This window comes from Jaculus jaculus, chromosome 1, assembly GCF_020740685.1.
Source record: "Jaculus jaculus isolate mJacJac1 chromosome 1, mJacJac1.mat.Y.cur, whole genome shotgun sequence".
Lineage (NCBI taxonomy): Eukaryota > Metazoa > Chordata > Mammalia > Rodentia > Dipodidae > Jaculus > Jaculus jaculus.
The window spans coordinates 49,992,233-50,015,195 of NC_059102.1; the positions used below are offsets into that span (position 1 = coordinate 49,992,233).

General features: G+C 40.1%; 2 protein-coding genes across 3 annotated transcripts in view; one reads left to right on the forward strand and one right to left on the reverse strand.

Annotated features, from left to right (window-relative positions):
* Window positions 1-22,963, forward strand: part of Prkg1 (protein kinase cGMP-dependent 1) — a 1,244,729-nt gene that overhangs the window by 687,547 nt on the left and 534,219 nt on the right. The window lies entirely within an intron of this gene.
* On the reverse strand, window positions 10,485-14,721 carry Cstf2t (cleavage stimulation factor subunit 2 tau variant). Its single transcript, XM_045146137.1, has one exon. The coding sequence runs from the start codon at window positions 14,431-14,433 to the stop codon at window positions 12,166-12,168; it is 2,268 nt and encodes a 755-aa protein (XP_045002072.1). The 5' UTR covers window positions 14,434-14,721; the 3' UTR covers window positions 10,485-12,165.

Here is a 22,963-nt window from a genome sequence, read left to right on the forward strand (position 1 = left end):
GATATATCATAAGCATGGGTATAGGATATTAAATTTAATTATGTGCTGACACACTCATAAGCTAAAAATTTATTGTTTTTATTTTTTGTATAAATGAAATTTTTGAGTGAATGACAATGAGGAGAAATGAATATTCTGCAAAGCACAATAGTTGCTTTTTACATATTTATGCTCATAGAGACAAAAAACTATTTATTAAATTAATGCCAGTTAATTATACTTATCAGGGGCTCCTAAATAAAACTCAAATTCCGCTAAATAAATGACTTCTCTAACATTGACTTTAATGTAATTCAGACTCATAGTTTCCAAGTTATAGGAAAATAAGTATAATTATAGTATTTACATTATTTAAAAACTCTTCACTTGAGCTAGTAGTAATCAAAAAGGCTGTGTAGGAAGTAACATAAAATACTAAGTGAAAATTGATTGAAACATATCATTTTGATCTATTTGACCTGAAAGGCTTAAAGGCATGTGCCATTCTATAGTGAAAGCAGGAAGGGCTGTGTATTTCAACACTTCATAAAACAGGCTTTTAAGATGCACATACTCTATAAATAGCATATAACAGATAGTACAAATACTTCCTCAAACTTTGTTACTGGGTTATTAAAGTTTGTCTTGGATAAAGGAAATACACTTTTAAAAATCTGTCCTCTATTGTACTGGATAAAGCTATAGGAAATAGAAATAGATAAGCCACAAAAGCTCAAGCTAGATAAAATCCTGATTCCATTTCTATTGGTTTGTCTAAAACAAGATTTCAAGAGCTTAGTCTTAGTTCAGAGTCAGCTGTTAGAATGGTTTTCAACATAAGATTGCCTTCACCATTGTTAACTCTGTGCTGGATTTCTTCTTGTATGAAATATATAGCTTGCCAGGTATGGTGACACATGCCTTTAATCCCAGCACTCAGGGGGCAGAGGTAGGAGGATAGCTGTAAGTTCGAGGCTATCCTGAGACTGCAGAGTGAGATCCAGGTCAGCCTGGCCTAGAGTGAGACTATACCTCAAAACATAGAAAATAAAAAAAATAAAAAATAAAAAAACCTTGCCGGGCGTGGTGGCACACATCTTTAATCCCAGCACTTGGGAGGTAGAGGCAGGAGGATCACTGAGAGTTCAAGGCCACCCTGAGACTACATAGTTAATTCCAGGTCAGCCCGGATCAGAGTAAGACCCTCTTGAAAAACCAAAAAATTAATTAATTAATTAATTAAAATAAAAAACAATCTAGTTTTATGATATTGTGATAGTTTTCTTTCCATGCTTACCCCCAGGTATGACCAGAGTGCTTTGGTTTAAAATGCTGCCCTTCTGTGAACAAATCTCTTTTGGAGTATGTTTTCATCTTTTGAAGTGCAAATATTCATAATTGAAGCTGATCCTTTCCATTGATGGATCTCTTTCATAGTCTGAGGAAGCAAACAAACCTGACACATTTCATGTTGTTCTTAATGCTCCCAAGTCCACAGTGTGTGCACATACAGGTGGCATGCATAAGCCTGCGTGTGTATGTGTTTAAGAATAATATAAAAAGCTGGGACAAACCACACATGAAGAGCATATCATATGCAGGCATGATGAAAATCATATTATCAAGCACCCCTTGCATCAAGCACCCCTTGCAGCGTCCCTAGGAGGCAATTATTATCCCTGCATGCAGAGCTTGGAAAGGCAGAAAAATGAGGTGCATGAGTAGCAGGAGTGTTGGAGATACCTTCTCACTCCTGAGACAGAACACCAGCCATGGATTTATGGAGGACATCTGATTCAAAATGTCACAGTGAGCTAGAGCCAGAATTGAAATGCACACAGAGACCAAACTCATTAATAAAAAAATGTAATTCTTCTCTGAAAAAACACCTTAAGTTGCCGTCAGGTTCAACTAATGTCTGCACAGATATAAGATGTGAAAATGATGACTTGCCTTTTCCAAAAGAGTGAAAGTGGAAACCTTCACTTCTTACACTGCAGTTTGACTCACATTTTAGGTCAGTTCTTAATCATGAAGGAATATGTCTCTGATTTTAAATATCCTGTCATCTGATTATCTGCTTACCTACAGTAGAAATGATGACATTTTTGCTTATTTTCGTTATACTAATTAGATCAGTGAAGGCAGTTCTCCATAGAAATATCATAAATATCCAATGAGCATATGGAAATATATTGAACATCATTATTCCTCAAGGAAATGCAAATCAAAACCCACACATATTTGGACAGCCTTAATAAAAAAAAGGAACTACCATTTATCCTACCCATAACTGTGGGCTAACTCCATAATGCATGATCCATATACCTCAACAAGGAGGGGTCAGGGGGAGGGGGTAGGATATGGATGAGCCGAACAGTAGTACCAAATTGACTGTATTTACTGAGTAAAAACTAATTAATAAAAAAAAAAAGGAACTGCTAAGTGTTAGCAAGGTTATGGAGGAACTGAAACCCTCATTAGCAGTTCAAAAGACTATTCTAAAGTTCCAATATGATGTTGCAAAACTCCACTTGTAGGTATACAGCCAGGAGAAATAACAGCATATGCAGACACAAATGCTTGCATGCAGTTACTCAAGACCACACTATTCATGCTTGCCAAAAGTTGGAAGCAATACAAATATCCATTAACTGGTGAATGAAATAAAATGAAGTAAATTCATAGAATATTTACAATGCTGCTACAACACAGAAGCTTGAAAACATTCTGTTAAGTAAAAAGAAACATCATGGAAAACAATGTCATGCCTAATCTCACTTACACAAAATATCAAGAATATCTATAGAAACAAAAAGTAGATCAGTAGTTTTCTAGGGCTGAAGGTATGAGAATAAGATTATGAACTGAGTGCTAATGAATATGGGGTTTCATCTTACAGGGATGAACATGTTCTAAACTTGGTTTGTGGTGATTGATGTATAACTCTATGAAAATAATAAAAACCATTGGGGCTGGGGAGATACAGCTCAGTGATTAAAAGCTCTTGTTCTTCAAGCCTGCCAATATGAGTTTGGATCTGCAGAACCTGAATAAAGCTGGACCCCAAAGTGGCAATAGGAGGCAGAGTCAGAAAATTCCAAGGCTCATAGGTTAGCTAGTCTGGCCTTCCCAGCAGCCAAACCACATGAGAGACCTTATCTCAAGCAAAGTAGAAGGACAAGAACAGTACCCAAAGGTTATCTTCTGACCTCCACATGCATGCAGTGGCTGGCACACACACTTCTACATGCACACATATTTTAAATTGGTAAATTCTATAATATAGTATTTTTAATTCAATGTTTAAAAATCATATCACAACAAAACATCATAGGTTTGCTTAAATATGATATTGACTAGATCTGTAGAAGAAAGATATCTGGTTTTCATAGATTTACAACAAATGATCTATTGGTATTCCAAGTCAATATGTTCTTATTCTAAGCTTTTTTAAAATCATGTTTTCTATTCTCCAAAAGACTAGAATGTATACTTGGTCCTTTAGAGAAATAAATGTGAGGACAAAATAATGATCTCACTAAAAAAAAATCACCTTCTGGAAACCCATAATGACCCTCTTCAGTTTGTTAAAACATTTTTCAATGTTTCTTCATAGCCAGCCCCAGCATTCCACCACTTTATTATCTCCTCTTTAATGCAGAATGATGTAATGTAGAGAGTAAGCTCCTGGAAGTCAAACAGATCCGTTGCTTCTGTGTCCTGGAACTTATGTGAATAAACAAACCAGTTAACTTCTCTTAAGTTACTTAGTCCTACTTCTTCCAAATTTTAGTGAAATTGGAGATGATGCATGTAAAGTACCTTGACATTCAACTTAGTATGTTCTCAATAAATGATATTTATATATTTCCCAACCTTTCAGGAGGTGGGATACAACAATGCACCTGGTGTCCAAGCTTCTAAAACTTGGCATAGAGGTTCCATATGGTGCCTGTGCTAGTTCTTGAACACATGAAGAGCTTTGCTTCCACCTCTTTCCCTCAAAGCCAGACATCAGCCCTCCCAGCAGAACTGGCAGTGATGAATGAGATTATGCTATTGCATTCTCTGTATATCAACCTGAAATACTCAATTATTTGTAAATGCCTATTGGAGCAAAGATATTTTATACAATTATATCTCATGACTATATCAATATGTGATTTCTTTTTTAAGTGTTATTTATCTGCAAGGAGAGCATGACTCTTGCCACCACAAATGAACTCTGGGTGCATGCACTACTTGTGCATCTGGCTTTACATGAGCACTGGGGAATCAAACTTGGGCCATCATGCTTTGTAAACAAGTGCCCTTAACCACTGAGCCATCTCTTCAGCCCATAAAAGGCTTCTTTTTCTTCTGAAAACAAAGCAATACAGCTCTGCCATGGAAAGAAGACTTACTGTGAAGGTGAAAGAAATGGCCTCTTGCTCAGAACAAACAGACTCACCATGTGTATGGAGTAGGTGTATATAAATGTGTGGAAGGCTTCCATGAAAAACTATTAAGCTTATTCCCTTTTTATTCCTTTTGCCACTGGAGAGTAATTTTCGGAATATTTTATATTTATATTTATTTACTTGAGGTAGGAAGAAAGGAAGAGAATGGGCATGCCAGGGTCTCTAGCCACTGCAAAGAAACTCTAGACACATGTGCCACCATGTGCATCTGGCTGAAGTGGATTCGGAGGAATGGAACCTGAGTCCTTAGGCTTCTCAGGCAAGCCACTAAGACATCTCTTCAGCCCCATGAGAGTGATTTTTTTTTTATTAAAATACTTCTTTCCAGTCCTGGTAATTTTATGACTTTGTCAAACATTGTCAGGATGTCAATTTGATAATCCTGAGATAAACCATTGACTATATTTCATGCACCTTCTGCTTCCTTGTGAATAATCCTGAGTGCAGGGAAGCCTCTTCTCTCCTCTGCCTAGAAGAGCTTCCACATTATGCTCTCCACATAGGAACTGACTAAGGGGAAACTGCTAAACTGTATCTGAAAACAGTGACAACTAAATTTCTACCAACTAAAGACCCTGAAAGTTTCCATACTTCTTGCAAAATTCTAACTCAACAGATTTGTTTCCATTGAGGCAAAGTCTTGTTAGGATTGGACTACAAATAGTCTCAACATATATGACCAGGAGGAAATTATATGTTCCCAGGTCATTTAACTGCCTCACAATGATGTTTTCATACCAACACTTGAATTGAATTTAAATTATTTGCTGGAAAAGCCAGGCGTGGTGGCGCATGCCTTTAATCCCAGCACTGGGGAGGCAGAGGTAGGAGGATCTCCGAGAGTTCGAGGCCACCCTGAGACTACATAGTTAATTCCAGGTCAGCCTGTACCAGAGTGAGACCCTACCTTGAAAAACCAAAAATAAAAAATAAAATAAATTATTTGCTGGAAAGATCTGGAGTTCAACCACTTAAATAAGATGTCATCTCTTCTTTAATGAAAATAAAACCCAAATCGACTTAATTTTCAAAACTGATCTGGTAGCTTTGTGCGCCCTTCCTTATAATAATATTCCAAGACAAACTTTAAAGGCACAGGTCGCATTCTCGATAATAGTTTTATGCTATTTCCAGTATGTCTAGTGAAAATAAAGTAATAGAAAAATGTAAAGCTGCTCCTTTTAGTGGTTCTCATTTATTCTTTATGGCCCTTTCTTTTTCTTTTCTTTCTTTTTTTTTTTTCTTGACATCACACTGTCTCTTTACTATGTTAACCACTTTGAAAAACACAGTTTGCTAGTTTGAGTCTGTTCACAGTATTGTGCAACAGATCTGCAGAACTTTTTAGCTTTATAAAACTGAAACCCCTGCACTCATTCAGAAATAACTCCCACAACCTCTACTCTCAACCCTGGTAACCACCATTCTATAGATTTGAGATGTTGATTTGATATAATCTAAACTATAGTATATAGTAAATCTAAAATATAGTATATGGTATACAGTAAATTCATTTATAAGTTATTTTGTTGGGCAGTCCTGTTCAACTTCTAAATTCTTGACCACAAACAGCATTTCAATGAAGGTCCATAGTTTGTTCCCAGCTGTCCCTATGTTTAGAAAGAGAGAAGAGGAGTGGGAGGGGAGGAGCAAAAAATGGGAGGAAAGGAAGGATGGGGGGGGGGGATTGCAGAGGAGATAAGAGAAAAAAGCCAGGGCCTACAGTGGCTAAAAATAGTGAAGTGTTAGAAGTCTACATTCTGAAGAGAATCAAGAGACAAGTGGATAATACCCCACCTCCTATTTAAGGCCTACTAAGATCATGGAATAAGATTTCTTTTCCCCAAAGCAAAGGGTCATGTTCAACAGAGAATGACCTGGTTGGGGGAACCTGCAAGGATAAGAAAATCCTTGTCTTTGACTGAATGATCGCTTCAGACCATCACATACCAACTGTTCGGCCACTATAAAGTCAATGCAAGGTGAGAGTGTTCTGTAGTAACTCTAGAAGTTTGGAAAACACCCAGACTTACACCTTCTCCTTTGAGAGGCATCCTAGAGCTGGCCCAGCCCATGGAAACAAGATGTATAGGGGCTGTAGTGCTCACTGCAGTTTGAACTTCTTCGTGGGATGTACTTTCTCTGGCTGGTAGTCCAATAGCAGTTGCAGGCCCAAGATTCGAGGAACCCAGTAGCTGCTCAGTCCACGTGGCCAGATGCCTCAACAGTCCCAATCTGCACTGAAGGCCTGGAGGCTTTCTGAGGAGTAAACTGGTGTTCAATCCACACTGGAAGGCAGCAAGCAGCTCTGGCAGCCAAGTGGAAGGAAGGGCTATAGACCTTTCTTTCTTTCTTTTTTTTTTTTTTTTTTAATTTTTTATTTATTTGAGAGCGACAGACACAGAGAGAAAGACAGATAGAGGGAGAAAGAGAGAATGGGCGCGCCAGGGCTTCCAGCCTCTGCAAACGAACTCCAGATGCGTGCGCCCCCTTGTGCATCTGGCTAACGTGGGACCTGGGGAACCGAGCCTCGAACCGAGGTCCTTAGGCTTCACAGGCAAGCGCTTAACCGCTAAGCCATCTCTCCAGCTCTAGACCTTTCTTTTTAATAAATGAAGTTTGAAATTTTTTAGCAAAAGAATTCTGTCAAAAGGTTTTTTCTCACTGAATCATAAGCATATTGGTTTTTATAGTTTTAAGATTTCTTCTGTCAGTTAAGGGATATTTTATGGGTTTCTTAGGAAATATTCCTGGGTCATAGAGATATTTTACAAAAGGAAATATTTTAGCTTAAGGTGAAGTCAGCATTCCTAACTCGCAAGTATATGGTATTATTTACCTTCTCTTTGCTGGGACCAAACACCCAATTAGAATCAGCTAATAGGACAAACGGGTTTACTACAGCTTACAGTTTGGAAGGGCAGCTTCTTCGTGACAGGCATGACTGAGCAGAGGCTAGGCATCACATCTTTTCACATCAACTGAGAGCTAGCAGCAAAAGCTAGCCAGTGAACACCTAGTAGGGTTGGGCAAATACACCTTAAGACCCATCCCAAGTGTTACACCTCTCCAGCTAGTCTCCACCTCCCAAAGGCTCCACCAGCTGAGTATGAGGCTTCATCATAGACACATGAATCTATGGGCGGACATTTTACATTCAAGCCACCAGATATATCTTACCAGGAAGATAGAAAGACTTGCAGGATTGGAGAAAACCTAAGAACTTATGAAATCATTTTTTTAACATTTTATTTTTTTGTAAGTAGAGAGAGTGTGCATCAGACAGACTGAACTCCAGATGCATGTGCCACTTTGTGCATCTGGCTTTATGTGGGTACTGGAGAATCAAACCCAGGTCATTAGGCTTTTCTGGCAAGCTCACCTTAACCACTGAGCCATCTCTCCATCCCTTGTGAAATAATTTCTTATAGGTTTTATTTATCTGAGTTACAGCTTGTCTAAGCAATTTTTCATGTACCACATTTCTGGTGATAACATGAAATAAAAATTTATTTCTGGGCTGGAGAGATGGCTTAGCAGTTAAGTGCTTGCCTGTGAAGCCCAAGGATGCCAGTTTGAGGCTCGATCCCCCAGGACCCACGTTAGCCAGATGCACAAGGGGGCACATGCATCTGGAATTCATTTGCAGTGGCTGGAAGCCCTGGCACATCCATTCTCCTCTATCTTCCTGTCTTTCTGTCACTCTCAAATAAATAAAAGTAAACAAAAATAAATTTTAAAAAATTATTTCTATTAATCTGGCCTAAGTTTCCTTCCATCCTTGAGAAATTTAAACAATATATATATTTACAAAAAATATATTATGTGTATATGTATGCTAAATACCTTTATGCCTTCTGTAAACAATTTGAACTATGGTATTTTATTTTAGGTTTCTCATTAGGTCCCGTAAACAAACAGGATGTTGTTTGCTTACTCGCTGAATCTCTGTTCTAATTGAGGTGCTTCCTCCTATATGTTTTTTAGATCAGATCGGGAGGAATATTTTCTTCTGTGCTATATTGGAAAAATAAAAATCCCTCCTGTTTGTTATATTAGTCTTTAAGGTCCTTTATTTTCAATTTTATATATCTTAGGGTAAGTCTTTGATAGTGCTTCTCCAAAGAACCTTTATTTGCCTATGGGCCCCTGGGGGTTTTATTAAAATGCAAATTTGTCTCAGCAAGTCTGGGATGCAATCCCAGATTCTTCATATCTAACAAGCTCCCAGGTGAGAGATGACACGCATCCCATTTGTTTGAGCATTTAACCTCAGGTGGAGCGGGAGGGAAGAGGGCCAGAAAGATGACAGGCTGGTCTTTCCTGGGTGAATCCAGTGGAGATGGAGAACAGATAACTATGGCACTACCAAACACTAATTTCCTAGGAATTTTTTCTCCAGTATCTGACAAATTCCTGAGGCAACTTGATTCTATCTAAAAATTAATATAACATATAAGCATACACCAATATCATATATCCATATTAATTGTATTTTATAGTAACAATTGTATCTTACAGTTTTAACATAGTTTTCTTCAATAATTTCTTCTTGGTAAGCCGGGCGTGGTAGTGCACACCTTTAGGATCACTACCCTGAGACTATATATTAAGTGCTAGGTCAGTCTGGGAGGAGAAAAAAAAAAAAATTCTTGGCTGTATAGAGCATTCTTGGTAATAAACCAAACAGAAAACCACGCTCCAACAGGGAAGCCTGACATTTTTTGTTAGGGCTAAAGCATGACTGATAATTCAGTTCTGCTGTCATAGTAGAGCCTACTAAGAAAAAGGCCAGACACACTACAGGAAGTGAGAGTCTGTATGCTTAATGTCCCACCATAGCATGTAAAAGCAAAAAGGTTTGCAAGCTATACTGTTTTTAATGCTTTTCTACCATTAGAATTCTGAAAAGTATAGTCAGTAATACACAACCTCACTTAGGTTAGCTTGTCTTTGCCAGAGATTCTCACTGGTTTATGTTTTATATCAAAAACTGAAAGCCCTAGAAAATCAGATGTTAACAGTTTGGTATTAATCATCACTAAAAGGGAGAGAACAGGCCAATAAGATGGCATTAATGAAATTCAATCATTTACAATTCAAAAAACATGTACTGGAGAATAAGAAGCCCTAAAGTAGCCTTGGCCAATCAGTATTATACCCCATCATCTCAAAGTACAATGAATGAATGTGTGATTTCATTATGGAAAATACAAGATGCCAGGTTTTGCAATGTTGTGTAGTAACATATAACATGTACTTTAGCATATATAAGGCCTTACATTTTCTGTATCAATACCAAGATATTCAGATAGTAAACTAGAAATAAGCTATTTTATTAGCTTTATCAGAGTAAAGGTGATTACTTTTATCACATTTTAAATTTGTTTAAGACAAAGTCTCATGTAGTTCCAGGCTGCATATGCCTTAGTAGCCTTCAAAGATGATCTTAAATTAACTCTTCATCCTCCTGCCTCTACCTCCCAAAGGCTTGGATTAGAGATGTGCTGGTTTCTAATTGATATAGTTGGTATAGCTCAATTGTGCCATGATGAATCTCAATCCTTTGGGAAAATGTTTATATGCTCTTAGTTCGAATTGTTTTCACTTAGAACTGACTATGTTTTGCCTTCCCTTTCTACCTATCACTTTTGTTAAGAGATACAGGCATCATTTATATAAGGACTTCCTGAGGTCAGATTTATGGTCTGTAAGAAGTGGAAGCAGGGAAAGGGTAAGAGTGAACACAGTACATTGCAGTATAACAACTGCTATTAACGGTGAAGAAACTGGTAAGGTGTTCTGAACACAGAATTCTGTGGGGGACACCAAAAAAGCCTAATGACTCCATTATCAACAAGATGCTATTTCTGATACCACCCATAAAATGGCATGTCCTTTTAGTTCTTTCAACTGCTGAGTCTTATTCCTGAAAATTCATCACTGTCTTTTAAATATATAAAATGTAATCCCCAGATATTTCTTAAAAACAGGTGATTCTGCAAAATGTATTGGCATTAAACATATAAAATACTAAAGGCAGCCTTTATATACCATCTTTATTTAGTCTTCATTAAACAATACAGAGATTTTACTAGAACAAAGACTGTAAGATTTCAATGAAAAATTTAGTTAGGGTCAGCATCTATAATTCCAGTAACCAAGCCAATCTGAGTATTAGCCAGAAGTAACAAAAATGCACAGAAGTGTTACCCACTACAGTATGGAGCAAACAGAAACTATTGAATGGATAGCACTATAAACAACCACAAAAAATAAATGGCAGCTAACAGAGGCATAGATGGAGACTTTATAAAATGAGTAAACTGCCCATTTAAAATGTAAAAACCTTGCAAAAGTCTGAGCTCTCTCCTGTACTAAAGGATACTTTCCTTGTGTAACTGTGTGTACATGCATATGTATGTTCCTGCAGAGGATCACCTGGTTATGTGGGAGATTATGTTTCTGTTAATTAACACTTGGACTACACTGATACAGATGTCTAAATCATCCTCAAAGCTTAAAAATAAGTAGTAACTCTAAAGGAGTATGGTAAGCCCCACTTTCCTGTTGATTTTTAAATATATGAAATGGGTATGGATGTTAGGATTAAATGGCTTTTGACTTTTAAGAAGTAAAGTAACAAGTAAGCTAAACAGAGATTCAGTCTACAGGAATATCTCTGTTTATTTAGGCCTCCATTCTAGTAAGGATGGCAATGGAAAGCACATTATGAAATAAGAAAACTGTAAGGTATATCAAATGTTAAGACTAAGATTTTTATCTCTTGATTCTTGTTGTCTAAATGGATACTATATGTATATAGAAGCTGGTTACCAAGAAAACTGGAAGCTTTATTGAATGAAACCTTCCGCTATTTGTAGAAAGTTCAATACTGTATACAACTAATTCAGTTCAAATGGTCCCCTTGACAGTGATTCTTTTGGGAGGATGTGAGAGAATTACCCACAGACAGGGCTTAAATATTTTTTGACAAATAGGGAGATATTAAGAGATTATTTGTGTCTCATCAGAGGAGACTAAGTAGTCTGACTGATCCTACAACTGGTGATTTTGCTGGGTCCAAGTGAGAACACTGCTGGGTCAGAAGAGTCTGATATATGATGCAACACAGCTTTTAAAAAAAAAACCTACTATCAGAAATTCAAGCACATTCTATTTGTTCTAGTGTTTCAAAATAATTCCAAAACAACTAAAATTGCTTAGCCTAAAACATACTGCACCCACACTAGAACTTTGACTTTTGGTTGCCAAAAAAATTATATCTTACAATTTTGAGGTAAGTTAACTTCACTATACAACCAAAAACTTTACTCCATCTTAGGACATCAATACTTTAACAAGTCACCTTTCAGTCTTTCTCTAGTTTTTACACAGTAGGCTCAATACTTTTTAAATGCAGGTAAGTCAGATATTTTAATATTCCTTATAGTCTTATTTAATGTATAATAATTTCCAGGGTTATTACTGTACATTAACAGTGACTTAAAGTGAACAGGCCCACCCCCTCCTCTTTTTCACCCTCCCCTGAATTAAAAATAAAAAAGAAAACATGAAAAGACTAGAAATAAGAGGAAGGTCTGGGGAAAAGGAAACTCTAATCATTAAGATGTGTGGATGCAGAGGTTAGCTTTTGGCACCCCACTCTCCATGCTACAGAATAAACTTTCTAAGACTACAGCCAAGTACTTTCTCATCCCTCTTAAGAAGCACCAGTGGATTTCTGGATTTGCTCCTTTAAGATCAGGATACTCTGCCTTTGCTCAGGAGGCAGCATGGCAATCTGATCCGCAGTCAGCTGAAGAACCTGCATGATCAAAGCTGCCTTTTCCTGATCTTGAGGAGTTACCTGGCTCTGCCCAGGACTAAAACTGCTAGGCTGCCCTCCACCTGGCTTGCTAGACCCCTGCATCCCTCCTCCTTGTATTCCTGCCCCCTGCATCCCTCCTTGTATGCCTGCCCCCTGCATCCCTCCTCCTTGTATGCCTGCCCCCTGCATCCCTCCTCCTTGCATGCCTGCTCCCTGCATCCCTCCTCCTTGCATGCCTGCTCCCTGCATCCCTCCTCCTTGCATGCCTGCCCCCTGCATCCCTCCTCCTTGTATGCCTGCTCCCTGCATCCCTCCTCCTTGCATCCCTGCTCCCTGCATCCCTCCTCCTTGCATCCCTGCTCCCTGCATCCCTCCTCCTTGCATCCCTGCTCCCTGCATCCCTCCTCCTTGCATCCCTGCCGCCTGCATCCCTCCTCCTTGCATACCTGCTCCCTGCATCCCTCCTTGCATCCCTGCCCCCTGCATCCCTCCTCCTTGCATCCCTGCTCCCTGCATCCCTCCTCCTTGAATCCCTGGCCCCTGCATCCCTCCTCCTTGCATACCTGCCCCCTGCATCCCTCCTCCAGGATTTCCCACTCCAGACAGACTTGGAACCTGTCTAGGTACCTGAGGGCCACCAGCCCCTATATTAATGGGGCCAGGACCCTGGATTCCACCAGTCATAGGACCTCTGGAAGCAGGGCCAGGGCCCCTCATCTCTAGTCCTCTTGCGTCCATGCCTCTTCCTTCCATTCCTCTGGTTTCCATTGCACAGGTCTCCATTCCTCTTCTCTCCATTACTCGTGCCTCCAGGACCTCAGTTTCCATGGCTCGGGGCTCCATCCCACGAGACTCTCTACCTCCTCTGCCATCCATAGGTAGCCCTCTTTGATCTATCATGGGTCCTCTGGGCTCTCCAATTAGCATTCTGGGATCTGCCATTGGCCCTCCTCTCATATCATGTGAAGGGCCACGACTGTCATGGCCATGGTGCATAGGAGGACCCTGATGAGGTGGACCCAGATAACCTCTGGGTTCTACTTCTCCAGTAACTGAAAGCAAAGTCCCTCCACGTGGGTCATTTGGAGCATCTCCCAGCAGTCCTCGAGGAGGTATGCCGCCAGCAGTCATGGGTCCTCGAGGCATAGGAGCTCTAGGATCTGACATCTGCATTTGTCCCCGCTCCAAAGGCACTGGGCCAACCACTGGCATGCCAACTTGTGGCTGCATTGCTCCTCCAGGAGCTAAAGAACCAGGTCCAGGTCCAGGAACTGCAGTTGGCATTGGCCCAGGTGCTGGAATTGCCCCCTGGATAGAAGTCTGCATCAGAGGAGGAATGTCTTTCACAGGTCTTCTAGCCAGATGTTGAGGTGGCTGAGGGGCTGGAGGATTCGGTTGGTTCAGCATAACATTTGGTCCAGGGCAGAGCCCAGAAGCAGGGCTAGGGCCAGGGCCAGGGCCAGGCCCAGGCCCAGGGCCAGGTACAGGTACTGGTCCAGGTCCGGGTCCGGGTCCAGGTCCAGGTCCAGGACCAGAGACAGGCTGAGATTTGCCTGGGATCAACGGTGTCACGTGTATCTTGCGATGCAGAATTTTCAGGGCAATCTCAGGATCCATGATTCTCATCACGACTTGTGCCTGCAGCAGCGCATAAGCCAGCTGTGGATTCTGAAGCAACATGTTTCGAGCTTCCTGGTGACTGTTTTGAACACACAGCTTCATTTGCTTCATGAGCTCAAACATCTGCTCTGGAGGGAGGCTGGCGACTGCTCTGGTAATCGATTCTGGGGCATCTTCTGGATCGATGGGGTCCCCATAGGGTGAGTCAATGATGGGCGCAGCAGGCCCGAGACTCTTGAGCTCCTCCTTGTTCTTCTCACTGGCAGCATTGTCCACCCGCAGCGCTCTCCCACTGAACTCTCGCCCATTGAGGTTGCGCATGGCACTAAGCGCGGTCTCCTGGTCCTGGTACTCGCAGAAGCCATAACCCTTGGGCTTGCCCGTCTCTCTATCGTACACGAGCCGAAAACTGACAACAGAACCAACCTCCGAGAAAATGTCCTTCAACTGCTCCTCGGTAGCTTCATAAGGAATGTTTCCCACGAACACCGAACGCAGGGACCGATCCATTGCCGGGTCTCTCACCGCCAAACTCGACATGATTCCGGTGGCTCACACAGCGTACAGCGAACAGCGAACAGCGAACGCGTCCAAGTCGCGAGCTCGCGACCCACACTTCCGCTGTGTAACGGAAGCGGCTGGTAAAATCCGGGCGGAAGCCTTTCCCGCTAACGTCGATGGTTCCGCTACTCCGCAGGAACCGCGTAGTAATGCCGGTTTACTTAGCCGACGTTTCCCTCCTCTGGAAAGTCATGACTCTCTCAGAGCTTACTTAACGCAGAGTAGGACTCCTTTTCTCTCCTATTCCACAGGCTTACAGTAGTAGTCCGCCATCGGCATTACCGCAGGCGCCATCTCAATAGCCCACAGTAAAAATGGCCGCACAGACTTCGCTACGGCAACCTGGAGGGTCCAATCACCTCACGGCTAAGGCGGTTTGTTTGCGTTCTAGGGCGGGAAACCGCCAACCGAAAGAAGGCGGGAGGCCGGATTTTCTTCCTGATCGTGTTTTACACCCATTTCCGCCTAGCGCTGAGTATCGCAGTTGTATTTTAAACTACATTGCAGAAGATGAGGGGGCAGAAATGCATTTCAAAGCAGAATTGGCTTTTGCCTCTTAAAATGCAAAAATGCCTTTATTTATTTTTTATTTTTTGGTTTTTTTCGAGGTAGGGTCTCACTCAGGTCCAGGCTGACCTGGAATTAACTCTGTAGTCTCAGGGTGACCTCGAATTTACGGCGATCCTCCAGAGGTAGCCTCCCTAATACTGGAATTAAAGGCGTGTGCCACCACGCCCGGCTAAAATCCAAAAATACCTCTTTTTATTTTTTTAAATTATCCTTTATTTTCAGAAATCCATGTCTAGAAAAACAAACTAAAGCTCTCCCCGGTCTCCACGCCATCACTTCATCTGGTTATTTAGGTGTCCCAACCTAGTCGACTGTCATCTGTGCACTCAGGCAGCAGCCAGGGATTTTTTTTCCACAGTACTTTTAGTCATTTTAAATATTAAATATTTAAATATTAGTGTTCAACAGTATTCTGCGGTGACAGAGTGCGAATTAATCGAATTTAACGTCTTAGATAAATTCTAACGTCTTGGGTTTCACACCACGTTGTGAGCTTGAGTGTGAAGACCATGGGCAAGCAGTGGGTGTCTTCCTCATTGCTTTCCACGTTTCTTCGTGAGTCAGGGGCTGCTCCTTAAACCAGATCATGGAATCGTCTAGTCCAGACCAGGTTCCTGTCTCTGCCTCCTTACTGCAGGAATTACAAATGGGCTGGCCACTTCCAGCCCCAATTCTGACTTTTATCAACTATGATACAATGCTTGTACAATGAAGGAAAAAAACTGGTTTTTTTCCTTCCATCATACCTTCCTTTCTCTCTCTCTTCCTCCCTCCCTCCCTCCCTCCCTTCTTTTTCTCTTCCTTCTAAAACAGGAATTTGGGGGTTCCTTACCCATATGCCAATATGCCAATACACCAACAAATTTAGAATACCCTAGATTCTTTCTTGTATTATGAATTCAAAGAATTAAAATCCATAGACCAGAGGGTAAGATTTTGAAAGACTTTATTAGATTAAGAGATCTCTTGCCATGGACAACACAGGAGGGAGTAGAATAAGGGGTCGGGAGAGTCTCCTCAATTAGGCTAAGATGTCAAAAGCTTACAAGAATCTGAAAGTTCAAGAACCAGCCAAGATACCTTGTTACCTGCTGCTACACATCTTTTTATAATCATATTGTAGTGGAGTTCACATTCAGGTTCAGGTGAGCCTGAGAGACAGGTGATTGGTCTGGTCTAGAAGCTGGCTCAGGAAGAGGCCAGTCATGATGCCAAGTTCTGGGGACTGAACTTGACCAACCTCAATGCCAGGAGTAGATTTAAATTCTAGGTAAAGGGCCCTTCCTCCCAGGAGGGGCTCGGGTTTTGTGTGGAAAAAGAGATCTAGGGAACTCCTTTAGGCAAGATCTAAGAAGTCAGATCATCATTTGATCCTTGGATCTCTAGCAAAGTGGAGATTGCAAGGACAGAATTAAGAACATACCTGCCTTAATTTTGGTAACCCAGTCACCCTAACTGCCTTCCTTCTTTCCCTCCCTAAATTCTTCTTCCTTGCTCCCTTGCTCCTTCCCCTTCTTTACTTCCTTTTCTTGTAGGGTCTTACTTTAGCCAAAGATGATCTAAAACAACCTGTATTCCAGGCCTCAAACTCATGGTGATCTTCCTTGGCTGGGATTAAAGGATTTTGCCACCACACCCCACTAAATGGCAGTGGTGTTTTTTCTGCTAATTGTTGGCAGACATTGAAGCACTATTGAATATAGCCTCTGACCTCCCATTGATCATAGAAAGCAGCTTGAGCTAGGTGAATTGACCATGGCCAAACAGCTAGTGAAAGGTAAAGCTGGAATTCTTATACAGGTCCTCAGATATAGCCCCAGAGGTGTGTTGCCCTGTATGCTAGTTACTACGGGAGTATACTGTCTACTTCAAATTTTTGCTAGCGAATATAACGAACACATTCCTCCAGTTTCCCCTACCCACCCCCCATTATAGGTTATAAGTAATTTCATTTTCCATTGAATGTAAACTGTTCCTTATCTTCCTTATCTGTACCCTTTTATTGTTGTTTTTGTTTTTCAAAGGCAGGGTCTTATTCCAGCCCAGGCTGACCTGGTGGAAAGTTCCAGGCTGCCCTTGAACTCACAGCAGTCTCTTACTTCAGCCTTCCAAGTGCTGAGATTAAAGGAATGTGCTACCACACCCAGCTCTCCCTTCTGTTAATAGTAATTCTTCTGCCTTTTAGTATACTCATAGTTTTGCCTTTTAGTTGAATAGAGATATTTCATCAATAAAATTCAACAAGAAAATATCTAGGTCCTTTTTTAAGTGTGTGTGTGTGTGTGTGTGTGTGTGTGTGTGTGTGTGTATTAGTTACTTTCTCATTGCTAGGACAAAATGCAAACTATCCAACCAGAAGCATCTTATGGAAGGAAAAGATTTATTTTTTGCTTTGAAGGGGAAGTCTAGCACAGTGGAGAAAGCATGGCAGGAGCAGACAGCTGGCATCATGTCATCACATCAGCAGAGAGTAAGGAGAGTGGGTGAGCAGGGAGAAGGACTAGACTGTAAAAACCTCAAGACTTGCCCCAGTGGTACACTCCCTCCAGCAAGGCTCTACAACCTTCCTAAGAAGTACCACAAATTTGGGATTAGGTATTCAAATACATGAGTCAATGGGGGATATTTTACTTTCAAACCACCACAGTGTGTGTGTTTATGAGTATACATGTGCCATGGTGAATGTGTGCAGGTTATAGGACAGCTGTGGGTTGTTGTTCTTAACTTTTTACTTATTTGGAGAAAGGCCCTTTCTTTACTATTTTTTCCCCCTTTTCTGTTCATTTGTAATTTGTCTTCTATTTATCAGTCCATGAGTATTTTTCTAAGTACTGCCAATATAACAATGGAAAAGATAGCTTAGTATAACAAAAGTTGTGTGTTGTATATGTGTGTGTGTTTTGGACCAGTTACCATCAGCATCACCTAGAACACCTTAGAAATGTAAAATTGTATATGTTACTCTAAATAAATTGCATCAGAAACACAGAAAACTATTTGGTAAGGCCTACAGGTAATTTCCATGCAAGCCATAATTGAAAAACTACTATACAACAGTGAAACTACAATTTCAAAGAAACGGAGATGATAGACTGACACAGATGAGATATTTTCCTCACTAGTGTATTCTCAGATCCTACAGTAAAGCTTAGCACTAAAAAGTTGTCATTATTTTATTTGTTTGAATGAATGAAGAGAAGTGACCTTAGGGATTTGATAATTCGCAAATTATCTTACCCAGGGACAAACCAATGACATTAAGTAAAATGCTGTAAGTCATGAAGACTTGCTGCAAGGATGCCTGCCATTTCATTCCTAGGTCATTCATAGTTCTTCTAGGATACTTTTATAAACTTGGATATGTGATGAAATATCAAGAAATAGAAGAAAGTGATAAAATCTAGAAAGAAAGGCTTCCTGATAGAAATTTTATTTAGGAATGGGTCTAATCTGTTGTAGATAAATAGAGATGAAGAGAATCAGCTGCAGTTTAGAATTAGCCATGACATGAAATTTGGACCTTGTGTTTTTTATGTCCTTGTAGGAAACTAATAGAAATTCTCGGCATGTGTGATGAAAGAATGGCTTCTGAAATAGACTATTAGTTTTGAAGATTCAATACATGAGCATAAACTTGACAGGAAAATAAGTTTTTGGATTTTCCTCTGAAACTTGAACATAGAAAAATAATAGGTGAGATTTAAGAACACCAGGCTTAGTCAGTTCTTATGTTATACCTGTAGCTAGGCTTTCCCTTCCAGTCTATAAAACTTTTAATCAAAATCATGACAGTTGGCCTTTCTACATTTAACACCCACTGTGGCTTCTTTCTCATACTTATCCTCTATCATTTTCACGAGACTGACATTCATTATTTTTTTTAGATATATGATCATTGTCTGAATTTTCTATCTCTTGGCTTTTCCTCATACTGTTGTTCCTTGAGGATACCTTCTTTTTCATTTCTTTTACCCACTCTATCACATCTCAATCCTTCTAGTTCAATGCACACCTCAGTGGCTTTCTTTTTAAGTAAGAGAATTGGTTTTGTGATCATAAATCTCCTCTCTTGTTAAAATTATCTCTAAGATAGTCATAGCATTTCAATTTATAGCTAAAAGGTATTGAGGCACAGAGAAACTAATGAAGGTGCCCTTATTAACAGGTAAAGGCAGCATTTGGACACACTTCACTTGACTCACAAATCAACCTGGAAAATTACTGTTCTATTCAATGAGATGCTCTAGTATGTACATGATTAGTAGTACACGGCAAAGTTACAGCCTGAGACAAGTTCTCTTGAAATTAACTTCCCATTGTTCAGTTAGTTCAGAAGTCATGGGTTATCAAGGCTGGGGCACAATCTCCCTTGGCCTTTTCCCTGATAATGTTTGAGTGTTACTAATTGCAATTTTGACATGACTGTGGCAACAAATGGACCGTAAACATAAAGAGTGAATCAACTGAGAAAATTTTAAAAAAAGATTTTTCTCTCTCTCTCGCTCTTTTTTTTTTTTTTCCAATTCCCAGGGCCATACCAACACCTCACTTAAGGATTTTAAAAAGCATCTAGACACATGGATAATGAATGCATTTTATTAAAGGCCCTAATTTCTAAGACCCCAAATTAAGTTGGTCTGAGACATATTTCTGCAATTTTTTAAATGAATGTAATATGAAAATATACAGAGAAGTAAATAGTGAATTCCATTGTATGAATCACTTTAGATTGGTAAGACAAATATTACATGAATTTTGATCTCCTGGAATATCCTGTGACTAGAGGTTGAAAAGAGTCACGTGTTCTCCCTGGAAGGGGTTGTGTAGTCCAAACCCACTATTTTTTAAATTTTTTAAATTTTAATTAATTAATTTATTTATTGGCAATAAAGAGGGGAGAGAGAGAGAGAGAAAGAGAGAGAATGGGTGTGCCAGAGCCTCTAGCCACTGCAAATGAACTCTACATGCATGTTCCACCTTGTGCATCTGGTTTATATGGATCCTGGGGAATTCCTGGTCCTTTGGCTTTGCAGGCAAGCACCTTAACCATTAAGCAATCTCTCCGTCACCAACCCCATTATTATTATTATTATTATTATTATTTTATTTATTTGAGAGTGACAGATTCAGAGAGAAAGACAGATAGAGGGAGAGAGAGAGAATGGGCGCGCCAGGGCTTCCAGCCTCTGCAAACGAACTCCAGACGCGTGCGCCCCTTGTGCATCTGGCTAACATGGGACCTGGGGAACTGAGCCTCGAACCGGGGACCTTAGGCTTCGCAGGCAAGCACTTAACCACTAAGCCATCTCTCCAGCCCACCAACCCCATTATTTTAGCAGATGAAGGAACTGGGGAAGGCAATGGCCTGGTCCAAGAGTACACACTTACTTACTGACTTTGTAATCAGATCTAGATCTTCAGCATATGTCATCCAAACAGTTCTTTCTTTTTTTCAGGCAGTAAAGAGGGTTACAATGCAGACTCCCATGTCAGAAAGACAGGTTAGTAAGAAACTGTGACCTTAGAGAAATTATTTAGCTTCCCTGTACTTCCACTTCAGTGTCTTAAATGGAATAATCATTACTGTATTGTATTGTTGTATAGAATACACATTTATTTTGTAATTACATTTTTCATTTATAATCTATATTTACTATACAAAAGTATTATATAAAGTAGCATTTTAAGTGGAAAGAGGTACAAGTTTTAATCTAATGCTATTTTGGGACCTACATTATCTGATGAAACAATGCTCTGTTTATATTACTTTAAACTTGTAAGGAAACAACCTTCATACAGTTAATAGCTATTTGCAGTTATAACATGCAGTTTTGTTGCTAAGCATGGATAATATTCACACTCAATCTCATAGGACACTTCAGTGAGAGTTTTTTTGTTGTTGTTGTTGTTTTGTTTTTTTTTTATGATATGAGCGCTGTGCCTAGGTTCCTGAACTAAACTGTGAAATGCTTTCTTCAAATATGTGCCAGATCAAATTCCACTTACTTGTTTTAATTAAATGGGCTCTGTGAACTTTGGTGATAAAGAATATATGCTTAGCCTATATTGCATTGACCTGGCATACAAAATATCTGTTTAAGTGCAGAACTATGTTGGACATGTCATTAAGATTCCTTGAGTGAACAATGGCAAACTAAGCCATTTATTCAAACACAGGAAGGCATGAGTAATTGGACAGAAGCAGGATCCCTTATTGTTGCTCAGTCATGAAAGAACAAAGAGAAGGGAAGTAACCTCAGAAACTGAGGAGAAATACAAGCCCCAAATTTGGGTTTCAATACAGATGCATTATCTAAGATGAACAGCTCATGGACCTTTTCTAATTTTATTCTTTTGTTTTACCAGAATAATCCAATACCCAGCTTCAGTGAAATGTCTAATTTACTGATCTCTCTAGAAACTAGGGTGGTATATCTCTTCTGAGGCTATGTTGCCCTGAGAATGTTGCCTATCTCAACCCCTAGTTATGGGGGAAAGGGAGCTTTTCTGAAACTCTTGATTGTGGACTCAGAATTAAAAACATCAAAAAACATCAGCAACTGGGCTGAAAAGATTGCCCAGTGGTTAAGGACACTTGCTTTCAAGGTCTGACAACCAGAGTTTGATTCCCCAGAACCCACATAAAGCCAGATGCAGACTAGCAAATACATCTGGAGTTCAGTTGCTGTGGCAAGAGGCCCTACTGAACTCATTTCTGTCTCCTTGCAAATAAATCATAAATAAAATTTAAAAATTAAAAATAAATCAAAACATCAGCAACATAAACCAGTGTGACAGAATGTGTTCTGGACCTAGTATCATGGTTGAGTGCTTTTGAACAACATTACTTCCCCAATGCCAGTTTAGATTTGCCATCTACCTCTAGATTCCTCAGAGTTAGAAAATATGTAGAAATGCAAAACACTGTATGTGAGAATGTATCTAGCATTCTTTGGTATAGGTATAGAGACCAACTGTGACCACAATAGGGAAAAAGGATGAGAACATTTTAGTGTGAACTTACTGGAGCAAAGGGAGAAATTAGATCTCCATAATGATGTAGAAGAGAGAGAGACTGGGCTCTGAGCTTAGAACCCCTCAGCCTTGTGATTCCTAAGCCTCTAAATCTTGTCCATGAGACAGAGAGAGACTGGACTCTGGGCCTAGAACCTCAGAGCCTCATGACTCCCACACCTCAGATGCTTGTTCATGTTTAACAAAGAATTGAAAACTCAGAGAAGAGTAAGTTCTGGAAATTTTGTTGTTATGAAATCAGGAGAGACAAAAAAGCATGAAAGCTCCCAAGTCAAGCAGCATTCCTTCTTCAAGCCATGGAAAACCAAAGGAGAACCTCTCTCCCAGGAAAAGACTCTAGGGGAAAAAAATTGTCTTACTTATTTGGCTCAGATCCATTTATGTGGATTAGGCATCCAATTAGAATGAGCCTCAATATCAGGTTCAGATGTGTGATTGGTTGACCTGCAGCCTGGGAGGATAGCAGACTTTGGAAGGGCTGGCCCACAAGGTGCTAAATGGGGAAAAGTTGAGGAGTGTGCTGTTGCTTACAGCCACATTAGGTAAGATTCAATGACACTTCAGTTCTAGTCCTGTCATAGCAGAGTGGCATCTTTATGTCTTTGAGCCTACCCCTGGCTGACTACCTGTGTACTAAAAAAGTTACTTTGCTCCTAATCTGTATCACTATAACTCCTCATAACCCAGAGACTGTGTATTCATCTGGTAAGGCTGTTGTAATACAATACCACAAATTAACTGTCTTAAAATTTTTTTCTTACATTTCTGGAAACTGGAACACCTGTATCCAAGAGAGGGGCTGGAGAGATGGCTTAGTAGTTAAGGAGCTTGCCTGCAAAGCCTAAGGACCCAGATTTGATTCCCTAGAACCCACATAAGCCTGATACACAAGGTGGTTTATGTG

What these genes read in the sequence shown, in the direction of transcription:
- Cstf2t (XM_045146137.1), bottom strand. Translation starts at nt 14,433, where the DNA reads ATGTCGAGTTTGGCGGTGAGAGACCCGGCAATGGATCGGTCCCTGCGT.